The sequence below is a fragment of the Equus quagga genome, chromosome 9 (genome assembly GCF_021613505.1).
Source record: "Equus quagga isolate Etosha38 chromosome 9, UCLA_HA_Equagga_1.0, whole genome shotgun sequence".
NCBI lineage: Eukaryota > Metazoa > Chordata > Mammalia > Perissodactyla > Equidae > Equus > Equus quagga.
In genome coordinates this window covers 19,875,742-19,899,741 of record NC_060275.1, presented here as the reverse complement: position 1 = coordinate 19,899,741, position 24,000 = coordinate 19,875,742, and the positions used below count along the sequence as shown (strand labels likewise).

Below are 24,000 nucleotides of genomic sequence, written 5' to 3'. Positions count from 1 at the left end.
AAGTTCTCACTGTGCTCGTCTGTTGTTCTCCCAAGATCAGTGAGCATCCTTACGAATATTAGTTTTTGTTCTTTTTTCAGGTAGATTGTCTCTGTTTCATTTAGTTCTTTTTCTGAGGATTTGTCCTGGCTCACTTATTTGGAACATATTGCTTTGTCGCCTCATTTTTTCGACTTCTCTGTGCTTTTATTTATGTGTTAGATAGATTAGGTATGTCTCCTGATCTTGGTATTATGGCCTTATGTGAGAAGTGCCTTTTCGAACCCAGCAACCTGCTCCCTTCTCGTCACCCATGCCAAATGCTCCAGGAGTGTCACCCATGTGGGCTGTGTATCTCCGTCTATTGTGACAGTGTTGCTATTGCTGTGGGCACATGAGTAGGCTAGGCTGGCTGGTTGTAAGCCTCGGCCATGTGTTGCTGCTATGGCCACTCTATTGGGCAGGACAAGCCCCAGCACAGCTGGCTGTGAGGTTTAATAACACACAACTACTGCTGTTGTACTGCTAAGTGAGTCAGGCCCCCATTGTGGCTGGTTGCTAGGCTTGGGGGTTGCAGTCCTCTGGTGTGGCTCTCTGTGGCAAGTGGCTGTGGTGAGCTCTCTTTTGTGTGGGGCAGGCCTCTTGCCAGATCTAGCTATGCTGCCCTGGTTACATAGCTGCCTCAGGAGTGTAGATGGCTGGAGCTGGCCCCAGGTGCAGCAGCACACAATCATTTTAGGTGTTGGAAGGCAGGGCACATCCCCTGTGTGGCTATTTGCGATGGCCAGTGGCATAAATCTGCCTACAAACCATGCCACCATGGACCCACACACGCCCCGTTGACACAGACCTACTGGCCCCACTGCTGTTGTTGGCTCACAAGTTCAGCACAGGTTTGCTTGTGGGTGGAGCCAGTCCCTGGGGCAAGCTGTCTGCTGCCCTGCTGCGCTTGATTGCCTTGGGTGCTCTGTTAGGTGGGCAGACACCTGCGCTAACAGGCTAGAGGAAGGAGTCCAATGGCGACTGCTAGCATCTATGTCAGTGCTACTGAACAAGGTCACAGTAATGGCTGCCGCCAGTGTCTCAGTCCCTAGGGGAGTAATCCCCACCATCTCCTGCCTCTCTGAGATGTGCTCTGAGCTTAGTAAGTGAGTCTTGTTTACTAATGGGCTATGTACTTTTCTACCTGGTGTTTTTGTGCTGGTTTCTGGGTCAGGTGATTCTTTGCATGGGCCTTTAATAGCAGGTTTTTCTTTGTGAAGTTCTATAGTTTTCCTGGGTGTATTCCTCTTGGTTTTCAAAGCTAGCAAAGCTAGGTAATATGGGATTTCATGTCTGTTGTGCTAAATCTAAGGGCTGGGATGCCTGACATGGAGCCCATATCCCCCTTCCCCTCCAGGAGAACCTCTGTACCTTTGAGATCACTCCTGACCATGAAGCACTAAGGCTAGAATGTGGTTTTTTCCTTAGCAGATCTGTATCTCTACCTCTTCCACCCCTGACTGTATTGTCCTTGTTCGGGAGGTTCTTTTTATCCAGATTCCAGATCTCTCTCAGAGGAAGTTGTTCCACAAGTAGTTGTAGATTTGTTGTGTCCGTGGGAGAAGGCGAGTTCAGGATCCTCCTGTGCTACCATTTTCCAAACTCCCCTAAAATTTTTTTTTAAATGGCAGAAATTGTTAGGAAAAAAAAAAGAATGAATTTTTAAGGTAACTATTCAGTTACGTGCAACATATTTTTTAATAATCATTCATTCAGCAATATCTGAGTGCCTGCCATATACCAGGTACCTTTGAGAACCAGGCATATAATCGTGAATAAGATATAGTTTCTGTTTGAAAGAATTTCCTCCAGTGAGAGAGCCAGAGTAGAAAACAGGTAAGTATAATGCATCATGATAAATATTATGAAGTATCCCTTCTAGGACCTCCGTCAGTCCCAGACCCTTAGAGAGGTCCTAAAAAGGGCGCCTAGTAGGCCAGCTTTGGATGGTTTTAGAAGACTTTCAAGAAAGGTGATATCTGTGGTATTTGAGTGTGTTAGTTTTGTTGATGTGTATAAAATCATGTATGGTACATGAACAACCTGTGTTTACAGGTTACTATTGTGTATGTTATGTGGAGGAGTCTGGAGCTCTTGATATGTTGTTGTGTCTAGTACTGAGGGATCTGTCTGTGGCAAACGCTGGCAGGAATTTGATGTATTTGTCCATTACTTTGAAAATAATGACCAAGAGTTCAGAGTAATGGTTTGTATGTACTGCAGGCTAGTTGTATATGAGACCATTTGGGCACTTTATTTCATCCTCATTAGGAAGGATATTTGGAAGAAAAAGTTAAGATAATAAAATGTGAAGTTGTCCTGAAAAGTAAAACATTCTAGGTATTCTTCCAAAGAAAGATTTGACGAGAGTAAAGTGGAATGAACGTGGAATGATACAAGATTAGAAGGGAGGACTGTATACTAAAAATAACAACAAAAAATGCCAGTTTATGATAATTGTTTTTAGTCGTAATAGTTTTTTTTCTTACACTTTGGCAAAGACTTTCAGAAGGAGTTGGAGAAAAGTTTCTGCTGTAGGCATGTGGAGCCTAGAATAACGAACCGCTGGTTGGTCGTGTCGGTGAGAACAGGCCTTTAGAGCCAGACAGACCTGGATCTGCGTCTTCATCTCGGGGTGACTTTAGCAGGTTACTTAATATTTTGGAGCTCTAGCAACGCTTTCTGTAAAGTGTTAAAGTTTGGAGGTAATGCCTGGCCTGTAATAGGAGCACAGTAAATCCTATTATTGTCGTTATTATTTCTATTTTCAGTCGTCTACATTCTCATTTGGATGATAAAAGTCTAAATATGATCAGTATGTTCATTTGTTTCCAGCATCGGAATGACTTTGTTGTAGAATATGCTTTGTTCCTATGTCAGGAACTATTTTCATTTCCTGTTTCTAGAATATGGCCAGGTGGTTTTAGAATCTGCCCAAATTAGGGATGAGTCCCCTTTCCCTGTCAGTCTAACTTTGCATCTTTTTATTGCATGAGATACAAGTTTCAAGATATCAAAAGACAGCAATTGCATAAAGGAGTTTTCCTCTCCCCTAATTCCCTAGAAACTGTAGTCTTAAATATTGTGCTTTTCCTGCTCATTGCCTGAACATTGGAGATTTCAACTGTCTTAGAGGCCCAAACTGTGTCATTTCTTCTGGAAATTTGTGGTTAGATTACAGAAGGGTATGATGGTTACCCTCACAAAGCCTTTGGTAGCATGACCCCAGATGATCAAAGGGTTGTTTGACCCCATTTATTGCTTTTCATAGGTATAAAATACTGGCGAGGCACAACTTTCTTGTCCAATTGTGGCCACTGAAGGTTAGGTATCTCTATGTTCTTTGATATAGATTTAAAAAACAAGCCAGCATCCTTTCTAAACAAAGAGGTAAAGAGATATTTTTAGCATATATGTTCTAGTAATTTACTGTTAGGAAAGAGATATACAGATTCTTTCAGTTATCTCCAGTTGGAAAAATGAGAACAGTATATATTAATCCATTTGTTTCCATGAGAAAGGAAAAAAGATTTTCCATCGTTATGTCAGAGGTGTGTAAATTTGGTGTTTATTTCTTGTAAGGATACAAGTATGATCGAGATAAATAGATTGAGGCCAAGCAGGCAGATTCAAAGCTACTAGGTCAGGTGGATGGTGCCATTCAAGTCCTAAGTGAGGAGTCAGAAAGTAGAAGGGCAGGCCCAGCAGCCACTTGGAGTCGTAATTCAGTGCACCCTGAGCAGTGAGGCCGTTTGTGACAGAGGTTGTTAGTCCCTGCATGTGGGCTGCCCAAGGTTTGGGTGTGAAGTTGGACAGTAACTGCGGACAGCTGACTGGTGTGCAGAGAGGGGAAAAGGGCAGCATTTTTTGAGTTCCTTAAAAAATGCTTTGAATATTTTTAGAGTGTGCAGATTTGACTATCTCAATCTCTAAAATCTGTAAATGTGTGAGTGAAATGAAAGAAAACATTTTAATGTTTTAAAGGCATGAAGTGAAAAGTTATAAAATAAATTCGGTGGAAAAACAGTGTGAGGAAATATTCAGGAACAGTAGAAAGTGGTCATGAGTTGTTGGGTTGAATACTTTTATTGACTCATTGTTAAAAGACTAAAAACTACTAATGTAATTTTAAGTTAATATGTGAGTGATAATGATGATTATGCAGGTGGAACTTTTCAGATTAAAGGAGAGATAATATGAGAAGAAAATATTGAAAAGGGAAACTGACATACTTGAAGAATTGTAAATATCTGTGTATTTCCCCGTGGATAACATTGGCAACTCCTTCAGAAAATAAATAAAATTATATTTTAAAAGATAGAATTTATGGTATAGGATGACATGATAGTAATGGTAAAGATAATATTAACTACTATCATCTTTTGTATGCACGATGTGTTAGTCACTATGCTAATTTCCTTGTGTACATTTCATTTAATTCATACAGTAGTTCTATAAAATGTGGTTATTGCTATAATCACGTTATACAGAAAAAGGAGTCTCAGAGAACTTAAATAACTTGCCTAAGTCATGCAGTTTGCAAGTGGCAGAGCTGGAATTTGGTTCTAAGTATTTCAACCTGTCGGCCTGAACTTATCTGCCGTGCATACTGCCTCCTAGTAGATGCAGTTGTGCATTTAAAAATAATTGCCTTTCTTCGATTTTTGACTGTGTTTTCCATTATTGGTCTCCATAAGTAAATATGATTTTGATGCAGTCTTGATTTTGAGTTGCTTATTTAATATTTATCTTTCACTTTATAGAACAAAACACAGCCATTCTTTTACATTCCTATATTTCTAATTTTTCTGTAGAGAACTGTGCATTGCTCAATTCTCTTGTAATTTATCTTTAAGTTTTTCATCTTTGATTATTCAAGTTTGGAGGTTTTTCTGTTTTAGCCCTCCTTTTACCTTCTCTTACTTGTAACACATTACTTGCTTTTTAAAAATCTAATTTTAGCTGCAATTTTATAGATTTAACATATACAAGTAGCTAGGAAGTTAAAAGGTCACCTGTTATTCTTCTGCATATAGGAGAGCCACAGTTAACATTTTGATGTCTTTTCTTCCAGTTTTTTTAGATCTACTTACTATATACTTGTGATTATATTGTAGATATAGTTATCTGTGCACATTGTGTCTTCATTTAAGATTATAACACGTCCTTTTCCAAGTTATACTTATTCATGAAAGTAATTTTTAATGATTGTATAACATTACATTATGCGAGCATACCATATTTAGTTCTCTTGCTTTGGATATGTAGACTGTTCCCAATTTGAACTATTGTAAATAGTATAATATTGAACATCTTTGTCTGTAAAAATTTTTTTATTTATGATTCTTTCCTGGGATAGATTCCATGAATATTATTTAGATTAGAAGCTCAGGATTTTTGTGTAATAGGTTATTAAAATTTTTAAGGCTATTGAGGTATATTACTAAATTATTTTCTACCCTCAGTGCCTATTTCATTGCCCTCACCAGCACGAGATGTTACTTCCTTCCATGCCTCAGTTTCCACATCTTTAAAATGGAAATGATAATAGTACCTACCTCAAAGGGTTGTTGTGAGACTATAATGAATTACTCCCAAGCATTTAGAACAATGCCTAGCACAAAGTTAAGAACCCAGTAAATGTTGGTTTTTTGCTATTATAATTCCTAGAATCTTTGGCTAAATTAATGGGTGAAAATAGTACCTTATTGGTTAAATTTACGTTTCTTTGATTACTAGAGATACTGAAATTTTTCTGTGAGGAGTTTAGTGATTTCTTTTTTCTTTTGAGACATATTTCTTCTTGTCCTTTGCTCATTTGTCTTTCTTGGAAATAGTAGTGCTTGTATGAGCTTTTAATTTAACTGAGATATTAAGCTTATGTGTCTTGTTGAAATTTTCTTCTGGTTTATTATTTACTTTTGATGGTTAGTCAGTATTTAGGTTGGACCAGGTCATCTTATTTTCTAAAATAGCTATTGAAGAAACAGCTCTCTCTCTCTCTCTCTTTTTTTTTTAAGAGGTATGGGCTATGGATTTCTGAAAAAAAATTTTTTTATCTAGTTTAGTGAAATTGTGGAAGTGAAATTAACATTCATAGGCTCTTTTTTTCCCTTCAGGTAGAATATTAAAAAGTGATAAATGATGTATCTTAACTGCACATTTATGTTCCATAGAAAGACTTCTGGGAAGTACAAGAAATAATGATTAAGAGAATGGTGGGATTGATTTATGAGTGAAAGAAGCTGGTCATTTATAGCTTGTCTAATGATGGACATATTTAAAAGGAGAGAATAGTGTTCATATATTTAAAGAATATTCAGACAAAGAGAAAAATTGTTTTGGGCAGCTAAGAGGTTGCTCCTGAAATAATGTGAGGAATAATTTAATTTAGAAAACAAATCAGCAAAAGTAGAATATATATATATATATATATATATATATGAAATTTACATTAGGAGCTGTTGAAAAGCAGAATCATCTCCCCAGAGAGCTAGTGGATGGGATAAACTAGCTGTCTCTAATTTCTGTAATTCATGGCACATGCTTAAGAACAGGTTCCATAAGAGGTTCTGGGAATGGTTTAAAATGAAGTCTTGTAAAATGCGTAAGGTCAGACTGGATGACCTAGGTGGTATATTCTGACTCTATCAGATTCTGTGATAGCTTGTGGCATTCTGTTGCTCAGCACTAATGTACCGTGAGGATTATTTACTGGCAAATTCAATGAAACTTTATTTGGTTTAGGGTCAGAATTCTTTGAAAAATAGTAATTGGCCTTGGAATATACTTCTTTTGGTCCAGTATCTTCCTCCTTCTCCTTGCACCAGATATCTTAATTTTTTCATCAAAGAAAAAATGGGATTTTTACTTGGTTAAATATTCTGTTGCTTATTGTTAGCCTTTGCTTTTAATTAGCTTTTGGTGTCATTGGTGCATGTTGCTTTAAGGGCAGAATTAATACAGTGTTTGGAACATGAGTTTGAATAATTTCCACCTATAAAGTACTAACCAAGTTGATAGGATGTTTAATCCATGCTGTACAAGTTGTGTTCCATAACACTAAAAAGATTTCAAATGATATTTATGTGTTACACTCTTAAAGTCAGTTGATATCAGTAGTTGCTGAAGTGGAGTAGGTGCCAGGGTCTGGCAATAAAATATTAAGGCTTTTATTTATGTCTTTTTTTTCCTAACCTTAAGAAATGGAGTGTCTCTATATTTACTAGATGGAAGGATGCTGGTGCCTCACTTGTTTCATACATCAGATGGGCGCATAAGACCTGGGGGAAGAGAGGACCTGCCACCACAAGGAGGGCGACAGTATTGCTCCCACTGGGTCTGCTTCCAGTTAACATGTGTTTGCTTAAAGATTTATAGATTACATTGTATGGTTCTTAACCTAGCCATCACAAAATGGGCAGAGAAAATAACAATGGAAGATATTCTAATGAAAATTAAACATCTTTTCATCTGTCGCATTAGGAGGTTCAAATAGTGATCATTTGATCTATCTGTGGCAGAAAGCAGCCCCCAAATCATAATTATATAAAATATGTATTTACATCCATGGTCATTAACAATGAAACCTTTCTCAGGATGTATGTTGTGCTTTGAGGTATTGGCTAATGATAACATAAAGTTAATATTAGCAAGACACTTAAGAAAATGTTTAATTTCATCTTAAAATTGTTTATGTAAACTTTGAGTCATCCTTTTAAAATATATATTTTTGTGCATGTTTTACAACATACATGGTATATTGGCACAGAAGTACATGTATAACCTATGGATATACATATAATGGGTATACATTTCCAAGTTTTTTTAACAAGTGTGTATATGATCAAAAAAGTTTGGAGCACAAATGCTTTTCAGATAATTTAGTTAAAGATATGAGGTTCACATATTTTAGTTATGTTATTATATTAATTACACAATGTAAATATCTTCTACGTTATCTTGTTGTAATGCCCTTGCAGGTAAGTCATCTTTAGGTGACTTTTCCAGGTTGATGTGGGAGAAAGTGAAGTAGAATGGAATTAATCAAATTGTAGAATCAGTCATTGTAGGTGAAGTAGATGTTCAGTAACCAAGATCTCTGGAATTTCATAGTTTAATAATAAAAGAGTTGTGTTAATTCAACTCATTTGTGGGGAAGCTGGCCTAAATCAGAGAGAGAGATGAGTTATAAAATATTCTTTAAGAAGTGCTTCTTTAATAATTTTGAGGACAGATATGAGGAAACGAAGTTGTATTTTAGCAAATCTTTTAAGTGCTTTCATTTAACAGATAACTGAGAATTATTTATCATTACTCTGTTCATTGTTTGAATTAAAATTAATACCAGAGTGGAGCTGGAGAGTGATCTTTTTTCCTTTTACATTTAAATAGGCTAGACATTTATTTTGTTTACACCATTAATTTGTTTTCACACAGGCTGCGAAGGTAACCATCAACTGAGAATTAATTAATGGAATCAAAATTAATGAGGTTTTACTGTATTGGGCCATTTCTACTCTAGGCCAGTTTTCTTCACATGTTGGACTAGCATTTTCTTGAAAGAAGAAAAATTAGATTTATTTTAATCCATATTTAAAAAGCAGAGAACCATCTTTTCTTGTGAGTTAAGTACCTCTAATAACTATGCTTCCTTGGGCTTAGTAATATTGATTTTTTTTGTTTTCAGTCTTGATTATTTTGGCTGTTTCCATACTGTTGCTTATTACAGTAAAGCTAGAGTTAACTCTTCAGACGCTTATTTGCATTTGCAGAGATGGTATATCATTTTTATTTTGGATGCAGTTTTTTTTTTTTTCTGTGAGGAAGACTGGCCTTGAGCTAACATCTGTTGCCAGTCTTCCTCTTTTTTCTTGAGGAAGATTATTGCTGAGCTAACATCTGTGCCAACCTCCTCTATTTTATGTGGGATGCCACCATAGCGTGGCTGGAGGAGCAGTGCTAGGTCCACTTCCGGGATCCAAACTTGTGAACCCTGGGCTACTGAAGTGGAGCACACAAACTTAACCACTATGCCACTGAGCTGGCCCAGGACCCAGTATTTTTTTGTGGGTGGAGCATGTCATTTTCTACTTTTCATTATCATTGCCCCGTATGAAAGAGGAACAGAACTATTCTTTAAAACATTTATGTAAATATATGTGTTAGAAGAGAATACATCACGTGGAAATGAAAAGCTGGAATTTTTGGAATTAGAGTTCTTTTTTACCTTCAGAAAATTATGTCCCATAGTCTTTTTAAAGCAGATCCTATGTTATTATTTATTTGCTTTGTATGTCCTTTATTTTTACTAATAAGAGGGATAACATGATGTAGAGCTTTTAAATCTTTTTATGAGGATGGATGCATTTTCTTGAAGTTTTGAAATTATCTGCCCGCATATAAATGAGCATGGTGAAAGTTCGAACAGTGAAGCTTCTCATAAGGAGTTTTTGCCCAAGGTCAGGTTCCTCAGGAATGTGGAAGCCTTTTTTGTTTGCATAATGTCTGCAGCCTTCTCTCTGCTGGTGATAAACTACAGTAGGCGATATGTGGCCGAGAGAGAACGGGTTAGCTCAGCGGTTGTCAGTCGTTTTGTGTTACCTCACATGTTGAGATCTACCAATAGATAATTTGAGGAACACTGAACATTGTAAGGAATATTGGTAAAAATTCACCTTTTTTTTTTTTTAAGAAAAAACAAACTTCACCTCAACTCATGCCTCATTTCTTTGCTCTTTGTAAAGGAATGACAAGAGTGTGTGTGAATATTAATGAAATGACCATGGACTTGGGGACTAGCAAGAAGACTAGTTAGGTGGATGGCATTAATTATGGATTAGCTCATGTGAAGGAAGGTTTTGGAGAGCTTGTGAGTTGAAGTAGCAGAATCAGAAGGAGTGGTGTGTGTTGTGACTGCTGTGGCAGCTCAGCGCCTGATGGAAGGATGTGAATAGATTGAAAGGAATGCTGTGTAGGAGTCATTCTTTTTAGTTAATCACACACAGAGAAAACCATCACTGATAAGTTTATTTTTTGTAGTGAGAGAAATAAATAAAATGACCACTTTTTGGCAGATTGGTGTTGCAAAATAGAAAATAGTAGTTAACCATTAGTGTGGCAATTATCCCTTTTTTTTTGTAGATTGAATGATGGATATGTTTAATAAATACAAAGTCAGTACTAATGATAATCTGTAGAAATACAAAGCATCCATGGTATTAAACTATTATCTTCAGTTGGTGATGTATGTGTCATGAAACTCATTAATATTTTATGTAGTGTGAAATAACTGAAAATAAAGGCATCATGGTGTATATTTTTACCTTGTTTTATTCTAACGTTGCTTATATTTGAAGGTTTTCTTTTTCTAGTTTGCCACTTTATTTTGATTTATTGCTTAATTGTAAAGCTAATTTTTGTGTGCCATAGTCAACTATCATTCAGTCCTTAATATGTCTTTTAAAAGAAAGAAGTCATCTTTCGTGGTTCAGTTGAATGCTTATCAGGGAACATGAAATAAGTAAGCTTAACAAATGCTTATTTAAGAAAATTCTACATGTTTTAATAAAAGTTTACAACACGATCTTTCTGAACTTAGTTTTCTTAACTTTTAAAATTAGTAACTACCTGCTATGTTGATTGTCATGTTCAAATCATTATAAAACAAAAAATACAAATAAAGCTAACAGAATAAAGATGAAAACACCTGAATTAAAGAAAAAAGTAAATAGTTAAATCTTACTATCTTTGTTTTATTAATGTTCTGCTTCATTAAAAATTGATTTTAGGTTGTTTACAAAAATAAACATTATTCAGTAGGATAAAAATAAGGCTAAATCTTGGTGAAGAAAAAATCAGAGAAGAAAGTAGATGAGACCACTGAGAGTCAACATTCAGGAATGTAGGCCCAAGATCTTACACTGTTGTGCGTAGAAAATTCAGTCCTGGGTTTCTGATTAGCCAAAACAGAAAAGGAGGCAGTTATAGCAGCTTTCCCCAAAGTGTGTTCCTCACAATCTAGGTTTTATAAGATTACAGTGGTCAAAGTTTAGACTTAGAGATGAGCGATGCTGTATCCCCCTTGTGGATATAATTATATTCACATCAGCATGTTAAAGGTTCTTGGAAGTTTGTGTATAAAAACATCAACTGTAACTTGTGTTTCCCATGCACATTTGGCCACTGCCTCCGTTTTGTTTTCATCTGATACCTGTTAACATATCTCGTTCAGTGACATATTGTTCTTTTGCTAAAAACAGTGTATTTGCTTAGGAGAAGCCTAGTAGGGTGAGGTTTGGATCCCCTTGGATCCCTTAGAAGGGATAGTGTATATGTAGTGCAGGGGGCCTCATCCTCAATGGATAGCCACAGTATGTATAATAGATTTTCAGATGGCTGTTTTCATATAGTTTCGCCTTAGTATGAACTGAAAGCATAATCTACTAATTCACCAAAAAGTTGTTAAAGCTTATTAATTGTCTTACAGAAATTTGAAGACTTTAATTTCTAATTTTCTACGTTGTTGTGGATTCAGTTCTCTATTGCTAGTGAAAATCTTTACCATCTTTGATTGTTTGTGTTCTGTCTTGGTCTAAAAAGGAATTGAAGGGCAAAAACTAGAGATGAGCAGAAAATACATAGCAGAATGTTTAATTGGCTGTTGTGTGTGTGTTGAGGTGGTGCACCTGCTGACATTGTAGACGGAAACTGTGAAGCACATCTACACATAATACAAAATGTCTGTGGCTCTAAAGAAATTATTGTGCTAGAGGGACCATGAGGGTATTGTTTTTGAGCAAAGGAGCAGGGAAAAGCATGGGTCTAAATGAGAGTCACAAACAGAAAGAAACACGCCAGAAAGCAGCTCTGGCAGCTAACAAAGGCACGTTCACACTGTGGAAAGAGCACACGTAATAACAGATCAATTTTTTTCTAGCTTTGCCTGCTCATATCTAGTAATCATTTTAGTAAGGTCATCTTCAAATTTGAACAGCACATTTTTCAAGGCATCTTTTCCATCTTTAAGCTAGGCTTAATTTTCCTTTTAAGTATTGTGGTAATTGAACTGGGCATTTTATGTGTAATATAAAGGGACACATTTTTTGACATAACCTACTAGTGGTTGATTTTCAGCAGTAGTGAATGTATAATTAATTTTGGTTTCAGTTATTGAGGACAGGATCTGTTTTATTGTGAATTTAATCTGAATATAATTAAGGTTTATTCTTCTTTTCAGGCGAGAGTGCAGCACTGCATCTGCTCTGTAGCCAGTGACCACTCAGTAGGACTCCTAAGTTTGCGTGAGAAAAAATGCATTATGCTAGCATCTCGTCATCTTTTCCCTATTCAAGTAATCAAGTGGAGGCCTTCTGATGATTACCTAGTGGTGGGGTGTTCAGATGGCTCTGTGTACGTTTGGCAAATGGATACTGGTAAGAACAAATGTTAAAAGAGAGAGACTAGAAAATTAAATCGTGTATGTGATTCGTAGAAATTAAGAATCTTATATATGAGGGAAAAAGCCCTGAAATGTAAAAAGATTGCTGCTTTTATTTCTGATCACTGCTTTTTCCAAGTGTTCTCATCATTGTCAACAAAGAATATTTAAATATGCTATTTGCTGTACTATGCCAAATACTTGTAGACTAGTTCACTGATCTTTAAGGGAATGTAATTGAAGATAATATACAGATTAGGACAGACATGCAGACAACAGACAAAAAATAAGTGCTTTCTGTATAATTCATGAGGTAAATTGTGAGCAAGATTAAGGAACCATTTTTGTCTCAAGTTCAGAAACAGTGGAAAAAGATGAGATACTCTTTTATTTGAATAGCAGAAAAGCAATATGGAGCAGTTAATTGTAGGAGATAATTGAAGTGAACGTTTTAAGTTCTAGAGAGAACATTTAAAATTTCAAGTTTCAGAAATTTTATGTGTGGGGTATAATATAGAACAAGTAATGCTTAACTTAAAATTACAGAAGATGATATATAATGTTTATACAAAGAATCTTCTGGTTTTCCCTGGGAAATCTTTAAGTATGTAACTAAGTGTTTATCTGTTTAAGCTTTTTAAATACATTTTATTCTACTTTTACTATCTTAAGTCATCATTTATCAGTGATTCAAACTTTTTACATTCTTAGTTGTACTATAGTTCTACTAATTTTTTTCCTTTTCTCCATCTTTTTTGGTTTGTTTTAAATAATCCTTTTTGAAATCAGACTATCTACGTATTTCTGTTTGCACTGTGGTACAAATTCTTCTAAGTCTTTTTGGAACAAGTAGCCATAATCTTCAGTGATCTTTTGTTGATAGTCCTTGTTTTAGCTGGTAGTATTCAGGCAGTCTTCACAAGGGGAAGCATGCTTAAAGAGTGTCACACTTCTTTGCTTTTGCATTTCACTTTTCTTTTTCTTGTCTGATTGTAAAAAAGGGTTATATACTTTTTGTTAAATTTTAAAAGCACAAAAGTATTAGATGGGAAGAAAGATCAACTCAAATTTCATTGCTCAGGTTTAAATACTAACATTTTGGCACATTTCTTTCCAGTCTTGTTTCTGTGCATTTTTAAAACCAGAACTACTGTCATACTACTTATCTAATTTTGTATCTTACTTTTGTGTCCCTTTTTGTTATATCCTGTCTGCTGAGCAGCACTGTTTTCATGTTTGCTGCTCTGGTCCACTCCACAAGCTAAATATGCAAAGTTTGTCTTGGGCTCTGGAATCAGACTGCTTGCTTTGAATTTAGTCAACCATTTGCTAGCACTGTGATCCACGGCAAGTCACTGGACTTTTGCCCCTCAGTTTACTCATTTGTAAAATGAAGATGATAATATTTTCTATTTTATAGTGTTTCTGGGAGAATAAAATGATGTAATATTTACCTGGAGTGTAGTGGACATAATGTAAGTGTGTATATGTGTATGTTTGTGTACTTGAAGTTTGTGTTTACAGGCATGTGTATATATTTCCTATTATTATTATTTAACAGATGTGCTGCTTAACTTGTACTTTGTTAAACTTGGGAATATGACCTTACTTACATATAGAAATGTTTTCTTTGAGAATTAGTTTGAAAGAAAGTTCTTATAGCAATGATAATCATAAAACACTGTTGTTAAATACTACAAATATTAAATTAACAATTGATATATATAAATGCAAAAGTATGGTAAACTTGTCTAGGACTTTTAAAAATTAAATTAGTATGGTAAAGGAAGAGAGTATCATTTTCCTGAATTTTTCAGATACTTAAATATATGATATTTGAATGCTGCAGATGCTTTAAATGTAAAGAATGTGAAATTCTTTACAAATGAGACCTTACTGAAAGACAAAGTAACTACTAGTAATTTCCCTAGAAGGGAATGATAAATAGCTCCTAACTATGCTGTGCTGGAGGATGTTATTCTTATAACCAGTTTAGTATAATTAAGCCCGTTTTAAATTAAACACAATAGATAATATTGGAATTTCCCAATTATCTTCTGACCTTTAGGGGGATTTGGGTAAACAGCCAATATGGCATTCTTAAATCATTCTTAAATAATAAAGATAGAGAAGCAGAATTTATTTTGGATCTCAGCCCTAACAGGAGGTATACGTTCTTTTTTCCTCCTTGCTGTTCAGGCTTTAGCTAGTGATGTAAAGGTCCCTTGGGAATCAGTAAGGCACATCCTGAAGGTATTGACATTATTTATTTATTAAATTTATTTATTTATTAAATAAATAAAAAATGAAGCTAAATAAATCAGATTCAGCCAAGGTTTGATGTATGAAATGTATTTAAACTTTGAGGAGATACTTTATCCCTCGTCTTAATGTTTTTGGAATGTATTTTTACAGATGAAGCCATATTGCACTGAAACTGCTTATACTTATTGTGCAGTTTTTTGTGTTTGCTATTTTGAATTATACTGATGGTTCTAGCTTAAAAGCACTTAAAAATGTCTTTCCTTTATACTTTTTTACAGTATTTTCTGTTAGTTGTTTTTCTCTTCAAATGGATGGTTTTTATTTTCAGTGTTTATTTCCTAATGAAATGAAATTGAAGTTAGTAATATAAAATTTAATTAGGTGCAGAATCTTTTGTTTTTTTATTGTGTCATCTTTATTATACACAATAACAATTGATAGTGATGTGGAGGCTGTGGAATTATTCTTTCACATCTCTGGATAGTTAGAAAATTAGTCCCACAACTAGCAACAGGATTTGGCCACGTGAACCTCTTGACACCTATTAGGACCTCACTAAAGGTGGGCCACTGCCCTAGATGGTGGTTGCTTCTACATGGAGCTGTTTATCTGCTTCAGGGATCAACTTCCTCATTCTTCAAGTTTGATGTTCCCAGTAAGCATGCAGTGTCGCTCCCACGGGCCTTTGACAAGGTCAAAATCCTGTCTATTTGGGCAACAGTTGCATGCCTTAAATAATGACTGATGCTACAAGATGTTCTTCTTATCTAACCCATCACCTAGGCTAAACAATATTCTCATATGCCCATTTTTGTCTTTGCTACGTAACAAAAGTGATTTTCACATCTTATACCTATTCCTATAGGGACAGTGATTAGATGTTCTTGTACAAATGCAAGCACCAATAGTACTTACCAAATATTACTAGAAATTAGTGTACAAGTGTTGTCAATTTACTTTGCTCTATGTTTTTTTTGATTTATGTTCTGCCCTTCCAAGTTTTCTGAAATATTCTTGTTTTTGCATTTACTTCATGAAATATGCACTTGTCATTTTTTTAAAAACTTATCTAATAAAATATAGCAGAGAATTATGACTATTGTATATTTATGTCTATTGAAAAATGTATAGATAACATGGATAACCAGAGACATAAGTGTGTCAGAGAATCAGATTTTTCATACAAGTAAAGCCTTAGTGTGTGTGTGTTATTCTTGTTTTAGACTAATTCTTAAAAATACTTTCCTGCTTTTATTTTGATTTATTTAAATTGATGGTTTTGTCTTATTGAAATTACCAAAAAGAATCAGAAAGTGGTACTTCAGTCCAGTATTTTGTTATTAGTAGAAATGGTTAGGAGGTATTTTCTTCACATATTTGACCCTTACCTGCAATATTTAATATAGTAGAGATTTGATTTTACATTTCCGTTTCACAGTGTATGGCTCTACATCATCAGTTCTTCAATATCTTTTACATTTGTGTTTTTCCTTCAATTACAAAAAAATGCTATAGGACAGGCAAAGACACAAAGGATGAAATAGTTGAGAAAAATAGTACTTTTCTAAAATCTTGGTAAAACCAAATATAATCAGATTCTTTCTTCCCTTTGCATGATTCACCCTGGAATTTTGAAGGGAGAGGTTGTTAGAGTGGAAATATGGCTATCTTTATTGCCTTCTCTCCCATGAGCCCTTTGTGCAATTAATTACTAAATTCTTCCCCTTAGGTACCTCTCTACTCCCTTTTTTCTTTCCAGTGTACCATTCTAACCTGGACTATATTTTTTCACGTCTAGTCTATCTTTATTGGTTTCCCTGTCTTCTATTTCTACCTTCTAATCCATCCTATACTCTGCTGGCAAATGAATCTTAGGACATAAAACAACACTTGGTTTATGCCACTGTCTTATGAAAAAACAAATGGTTTAGTTCATATAGCTGTTAAGACAAAGTCCTCCAGTGTGGTACCCTCCTACCTTTGTCTGTATCTCCTGCTATCCTTTTACACAGACGAGTTGCTCGTGTAAAGAATGATTCCAGTCAAAAATAATTGGGTCACCCTCTACCACTTTTTGTCTTCTGTATCATCCATATTCTTGCTCATGGTTTTCATTCATTTAGAACATATTTTATTTCTATTTGCTTATTTGTTTAAACAGTCTCTTGTCTTTTAAGGAAATTTGAATAATAAAAACAAAATCTTACATATTTACCTTTTCTGTTGCTGTTCATTGCTTTGTGTAGATCCACATTTCCATCTGCAATGATTTTCCTTTTGCTTAATATTTAATAGTTCTTGTAATTCAGGTCTATGTGTAATGAATTCTTTCAGCTTCTCTATGTCTGAAAAACTCTGTATTGCACCTTCATTTTTATGATTTTTTTTCTGGGTATAGAATCCCGGGTTGACAGCTGTGTTGTTTTTTCTTTTCTTTTTTTTTCCATTCAATACTCCACTGTCTTCTTGCTTGCGTTATTTCCAGTGAGAAATCTGCTGTCACTCTTATCTTTATTCCTCTCTATATGCTGTCTTTTTTTCTAACTACTTTAAAATTTTTCTCTTTAATATTAGTTTTGAGCAATTTGATTATTGTTTTCTTCATATTTCTTGTACTTCAAGTTTGTTGTACTTCTTGGATCTGTGGATTTATAGTTTTCAACAAATTTGGAAGCTTTTGGCCATTGTTTATTCAAATGTTTTTGATCCTCCTCATTCTTGACTCTCTTTGAAGACTTTAGTTATATGTCTATTAGCCTGCTTGAATTTGCCTACAGCTCATGGACTATCTTTTCACTTTTAAAATTATTTATCTGTTTCATTTTATATAATTTCTATTCTGTCTTCAGGTTTACTAATCTTTTCTTCTACAATGTCTAATCTGCCATTATTCCAATCTAGTGTATTTTTCATCTCAGACATTGTAGTTTTCATCTCTAAAAGTTTAATTTTGGTCTTTTGGTATATTCCATGTCTCTCTATTCAAACCTTTTGAACATCTGGAATACAATTATAATTACTTTTAATGCCCTTCTCTGCTAATTTTAAAAAATCTATGTCAGTTCTGGGTTGGTTTTTATTGATTTGAATTTTTTCCTCATTATAAATCATATTTTCCTGGTTTTTTTGCAGAATAGCCCGATGGTGGTTCAAGGATGGAAGCAGGGAGATTAGTTTGTATGCCATTCCCTCAAGGCAATAAAGGATGGTGGATTATTAGAGCATAGTGGTAGCAGTGGAGCTGGTGAGAAGTTGGTTGAATTCTGGGTATATTTTGAAGGTAGAGCCTACAGGATTTGCTGATAGTTGGATGAGGGTTATAAAAGAATGAGATGGGTCAAAGATGACTCCAAGGTTTTGATCATAAGCAACTGGAAGGATGGAATTCATTTTGAGATATTCAGAAGACAGTGGGAAGAGTAATTTTGGGAAGATCAAGAATTCAATTTTTGATGTACTAAGTTGAATATTACACATTCAAGTAGAGATGTTGATTAGTAACTTGTATATATGGGTCTGAAGTTCAAGGTGGGGGAAGTCAGAGTGGGTGATGTAAATTTGGGAATTCTGAGCATACAGAAGATATTTAAAGTCATAGCACTGAATGTGTCACCAGTCCAAGAATGCAGGTAGATAATGATTGGGGCACTCCAGGGTTTAGATGTATTTCTGTGATTTGGAGAAACCAGCAAAGGAGGCTAAAATGGACCTGTCAGGGAGAAGAAGAAATTAAAGAATGTGATTGCCTGGAAGCCAAGCGAAAAAATGTGTTTGAAGGAGTAGAGAGGAAGAAAGGTCAAGTAGTACTGATAGTAAATGATAGTAAAATGAGGACTAAGAACTGACTGTTGGATTTAGCAACATAGACAATACTGTGTATGTTTGTGGGGTGAACTCTGAGTAAGTTCAAAGGAAAATGGGAGGAGAAAAATTTGGAGGTAGCAAATATAGACAGCTCTTTAGAGGACAATTACAAAAAATGGGATACCAGCTAGGGAGAGATACTGTGTCAACTGTGTTTTTTTTAACAGGTGAAATAATTGTATGTTTATGTGCAGATAAGGATGATCTTATGCTAATGGGAATGATCTAGTAGATAGGGAAAATTGATGAACAGAAAGGGGAGAATTGCTGAAATGATGTCCTTGGGCAGACAGTAGAGGGATGGGTTTAAGCTACAAGTGTGTTTTGCAGGAGCCTGGATAGTTCATTCATAATTACAGAGTAAAGTGAGTGGAGATGTGGTGGTGGGAGCTTGTGGAACTTCTTTTCTAATTGCTTCTTTCTAAATAAAATAGGAAACAAAACTTTTCACCCAGATGAGGGCAGGAAATGGAGTGTTGGAGATTGGTTGTAGAGAGAAGGTGTGAAAAATTAACTGGGAGAGTAGGAAAATGAAATGTCTGTGGAAATGTGGTCTCTACTAAGGGCCCACTTGAGATCAGTGGTCATGAATTTTAAGTGGATCTGTCAGTATGTTTGTCATTCATGTCCATTCTCACTGTACAGGTGCAGAGTGGGTGGAGGGTAGGATTCAACCAGGGTTAGAGTTTGCTCAGCTAGTATGAGGAGGTGAGATGAGGACAAAGCTGTGGTTATGAAGATGGATGATGAAATTTTAGTTTAGTAAGGAGAGACATGAGGACATGGGGAAATGAGAGAGAGTGCAAGGGTGATAGGTTAGTGAATTGTTGGAGTCAGTACTGAACAAGGAATTATTGGAGTCAGAAGGATTGAAGAGAGGAATGGAAGCTGCTGTCAGAGTAGAATATTTGAAATTGGGATCATATTGGGATTTCAGCTGTTGTTATTGAGAAGACCATTGGCTTAGGTCAAGTATAGGACAAAATTTATTTGAGTAGAGGAGCTCAAAGAATCAAGAGATCTGGATATGTGAAAGAATCATATGTGCTGGTGATTTTCAAACATTTTTGAACTTTTAAATCCCATTAGAGTATACACACTCTTCTTGTCATACATGTACAAAAAAATTCCTTCTTTTGCTTTGCCTTCCAAAATATATTGGCCAATACTCAGTGAATTGATTAGTAAAACACTGATTTATGTTAATACTGAAATCACCAGAAATTATTCCAGGAGTACTGTTGGAAAGAGGACAGTAAGTCAGGAGGTAAGCTGTTTAAGGAATGAGGGGCAAACTTGAATGGCTTGTATATAACCATTCAACATTGGGAAGAAAATGTGTGTTTGGATGTTTGGGCACTGGCTCAGAAACAGCAAAAATTTTATATGTTGTTGACATTTAAGTTTTTGGTGTTTTCTGTGGTTATTTTTCAAAATTGACTTGTCCTCTTTTAGAATGACTCTGGAAGAATGCCCAGTGAATCAAAATAAACTTCATCATAATTTCATTGTCATTATTATAATCTTCAAAAAATTATGTACTAATCCTCACAATGAGACCCTTCTCTACTGATGTGATGCTGGGTACTGTGTGAAACAAACTATACAGAAAGGCCGTCCGCTTTCCAGGAAGGAGTTCGCGCTCTAACTTAGACGAGAAATGTGTAGATGGAGATAAATGAAAAGAATGGCCAAGTGAAGAAGCTTTGAAGTGGTTACAAGTGGATGTAGTAGTATTTTCACAAACACGCAGGGAAACATTTGATTGGGTGTTAAGACTAATAGGAAATCTGCAGATAGAATGAGAAGTTATCATTTTTTTCCCTGTTTTATGGCAGTTTCTTAGAGGAAGAGAAGCTTCAGGAATTATTCAAGAAGAAAAAATTAGAAAAATAGCAAAACTTAGGTTTTTTTTGTTTAAGATTGGTATACGACTTAGAGGAAGGTAAAGTCCTAGAAACATGTTTGTAATAGAGTAATAGTGTGGAGTGATCAAGGAGACTGTCTTGAAAGTAGAAAGAAAGTGGAAAAGCCTGGGGGAAGTTGTTGAAATCTTGGCTCTGAACTAGACTTCATTGGGAGGTTGTGGTAGGGGCCTTACGGGAGAGGAAGTAATTAAGGTAATGCTACATGGAAGATGAGTAGAGCAAGGAAGCGTAAGAGAATGTTTCTGGGAAGTGCTGATAAGACATATTCCTACATAAAAAATGTCCATGCGTTTTCTTTTCGTAAAAAACTGTTTAAAATTGCATAGCCTTGTGTAACAGTTGTGAATCTGTACGTCTTCCAGGTGCGTTGGATCGTTGTGTGATGGGGATAACAGCAGTAGAGATTCTGAACGCTTGTGACGAAGCCGTTCCCGCTGCAGTTGATTCACTTAGTCATCCAGCAGTCAACCTAAAACAAGCTATGACAAGACGTAGTCTTGCTGCCCTTAAAAATATGGCCCATCATAAGCTGCAAACCCTTGCAACTAACCTTTTGGCTTCTGAGGCGTCTGACAAAGTAAGTTTTGCACGTGGCCTCATGTGTGTGGTCCCCATTCAACTTCATTTAATGACATAGTTTTTACTGTGTCTTAGGGAATAATTTTTGGGAGATGACACTGGTAAAAATAAGGTTTTGATTTTTATTTAGGTTTATCCAACATAGTTTTAGAGTATTTCAAGTGTTTGCCATTTTGAAAAAGTAAATTGTTACCATTCAAAATATTTAAAAATGATTTTACTGAATTAAGTGGCTTCAATTTCTGAAATTAGAGCAAACATTTTACATGTAATCTGTCTTTCTGATTTTCTGACAGTCTTCCTGTTGAAAGATTGGAGCTAATATCTCCAGGAGAAAAAAACAATTTAGGTACAATTAAGATGTTTGTAATTATGGCTTAGCATTTGTTTTTAAGTAGGTTCTGATTTTGGTAAGGTTAGGCCATTTTAAGGATTTAAGAAAATGTTTGAGAATAGGTATGGTGAAGTTGTACAAGTGCTGGTATTTTTCTGGGAGACCCAAGGTCAGTCTCACTTTCCCTACTGACACTTAAAATCAAGGCATCAGTTACTTCTTCAGTTAACGGAAGATTATCCTACTGAAAGAAGAACAAACAATCTCAATTCATTGATTGGTTACTTGTCTTTAGTTTTGTAGAGTCTACCCAGTATTTAGTTTGTGGTATTTGTATTCTGTGGTACTGTTAGAACTAGTTTGTCTTGGTTAAGGGATAAATGAAACCTAGAGACAATCCCAGTATTTCATCTGAGTCACTACTTAAAATTCCTAGTTCTGTCTAAGTAGTCATTAGAATTATTAGTAGCTAACACAAATACTTTTATTTTCATTCTCTCTTATTCCTGATTCTTTTTTTTTTTGGTGAGGAAGATTCTCTCCGAACTAACATCTGTTGCCAGTTTTCCTGTTTTTTTTTGCTTGAGGAAGATTAGCCCTGAGCTAACATCTGTACCATGTCCCACATACTTTGTATGTGGGATGCCTCCACAGTATGGCTGATGCGTGGAGTAGGTCCGTGCCCAGATCTGAACCTGTGAACCCTGGCCACTGAATCGGAACGTGTGAAACTATAACCACTCGTCCATGGGTCTGGCCCCTGATTCTTTTTGTTTTTAATGGTTAGACATGTGAATAAATAATGAAGAGGTTGAAAGGCTCATCTATAAACTTAAAACTTTGCCCATGAATTAGTGAGTGCTAATGACATATGAAACACTGTAAGTCAGTTCCACTGACCCATATCCTCTAGCAGTTGACAGTAATATTTGATCATTCTGTATTTCCCAAGATATAAATGTTTTATTAGCTTTGTTATATTGTGTGTTTCATAGATTAGAATTGTGAAATCCTTTTGTGTTTTTTTTCATGCTTTCTGTCCCATGCTCTAAAGTTTGAATAGAAATCAGGCTTAAATGCATTTGCCATGCCTGTAATTTCCTTTAAGAGGTCATGTAGCTGTCCCTAGGAATTCACTGTTCATAGCACATTGTCTGATGTTCTATATAATTTTAATTTTGAGCAAATTTATAAAACAATATATTCAAGGGCAAGCATGCAAGCATGTTTGTTATGTAATTTCCAAATATATTCTTTTTCTTGTTGGTATCTCCCAGATGTAAAAATTTGGAAAAATACTTATAAAATTGGAAAATTAAAGAAAAATAAGTGGTACAGTAAACATTTATGAATGGCTTTTGTAAGTGGTCATGGTCCATTATGTGATTTTTACAATCTTGTTTGTCCCTGTTTTAATAGCACATTTTATAGTGCAATTAGTGATAAAAGCACCAGATATCAGAGACACTACACTTATGTATTGTAAAATATATGGCTTGTGAACCTCCTCAGTCTTGTAGCAGTGGTAATTGTCGCCTGGCCTACAAGGAAAACAATTACAGAAGGGGGGAAAAGGCTTAGGAAGCTGAGGCTGCAGGAGGATAATCACTTTATGAAAAATGTATGTTGGCTGGACCATTAGGGATTTCTCTAACTATTTTCTCATGTTGAATTTGAGGCTCCTTCTGAGGGGAATATTTAAAGAGCTGTCCTCTGGATGGCTTTCTAACCTCAGGAGAAATAAAACCCACCCAAAGTTTAAAAAAAAACAAAACGTAACCAAGAGCCTCTCAGTGGTGCAGGATTTACTCTAGGATATTGCATCTAATTTTTTCCGTGAGTCTCTCAATGGAAAGTAAAATCTCTATGGGAATACTTTATAGAAAGAATCCTGCTTTTTCCTTGTTAGACTAGTATTAGCATTTGGGCTATTTGGAAGTAAGAAATATTTAAATTGCTAATTATGTTAATTATACCAGACATATACAGCCTTGTAAACAATGATGAAGAATTTACTGTTCTGTGATTTTTTTCCCCCACTGGTAGGTCAAGAGGATATTAAGCAGAATTATCCCATGTTACTGCATTGAATCTTTGCAAGATATGTGTATTTGAACCCCTGTGTATTTCTCCTATGACATGTATCTTATATTTTCCCTTATATTATAATAACATGCATACTTATCTGATTCCCCCTACTGAAATCCAGTCTTCTTGCAGGCAGCAATTATGACTTATTTACCTCTGTGTTTTCCCCATGACACCTTGTAGCAGTTATGCAATAAATATTTGTTGAATTGGAAGATGTGTAACAGAAAGTGGTGATAGCCTCTGTTTCAGCCTCTTTGAATGTCTTCTCCATTTCCTCACAGTTGATTGTCTTGACTTGACAATCAAATCTAGCCGTGTTCATGAGCCTTTAGATGTGGAGAGTTTATTAATAACTTTTGCCTTCTGTTCAATTTTGCATTCTCCCCTTTGGTTTTGGTGAGCTAGGTTGTCTATGCCTAACTCATTCTCCTTCCTTGCCATCTCCATATTGTCAGTGTTCCAGCACACCCTGGAGTTAT

At 35.4% G+C, this 24,000-nt stretch overlaps 1 protein-coding gene across 3 annotated transcripts in view; it reads left to right on the top strand.

Moving 5' to 3' along the window:
* WDR7 (WD repeat domain 7) overlaps positions 1–24,000 on the top strand; it is a 355,196-nt gene that overhangs the window by 55,298 nt on the left and 275,898 nt on the right. For all 3 annotated transcript variants that reach the window (XM_046671781.1, XM_046671782.1, XM_046671779.1), the window contains exons 14-15: positions 12,260–12,455; positions 20,880–21,094. In XM_046671781.1, coding sequence (XP_046527737.1) covers positions 12,260–12,455; positions 20,880–21,094 — 411 coding nt within the window. The remainder of the gene's footprint in view (positions 1–12,259; positions 12,456–20,879; positions 21,095–24,000) is intronic.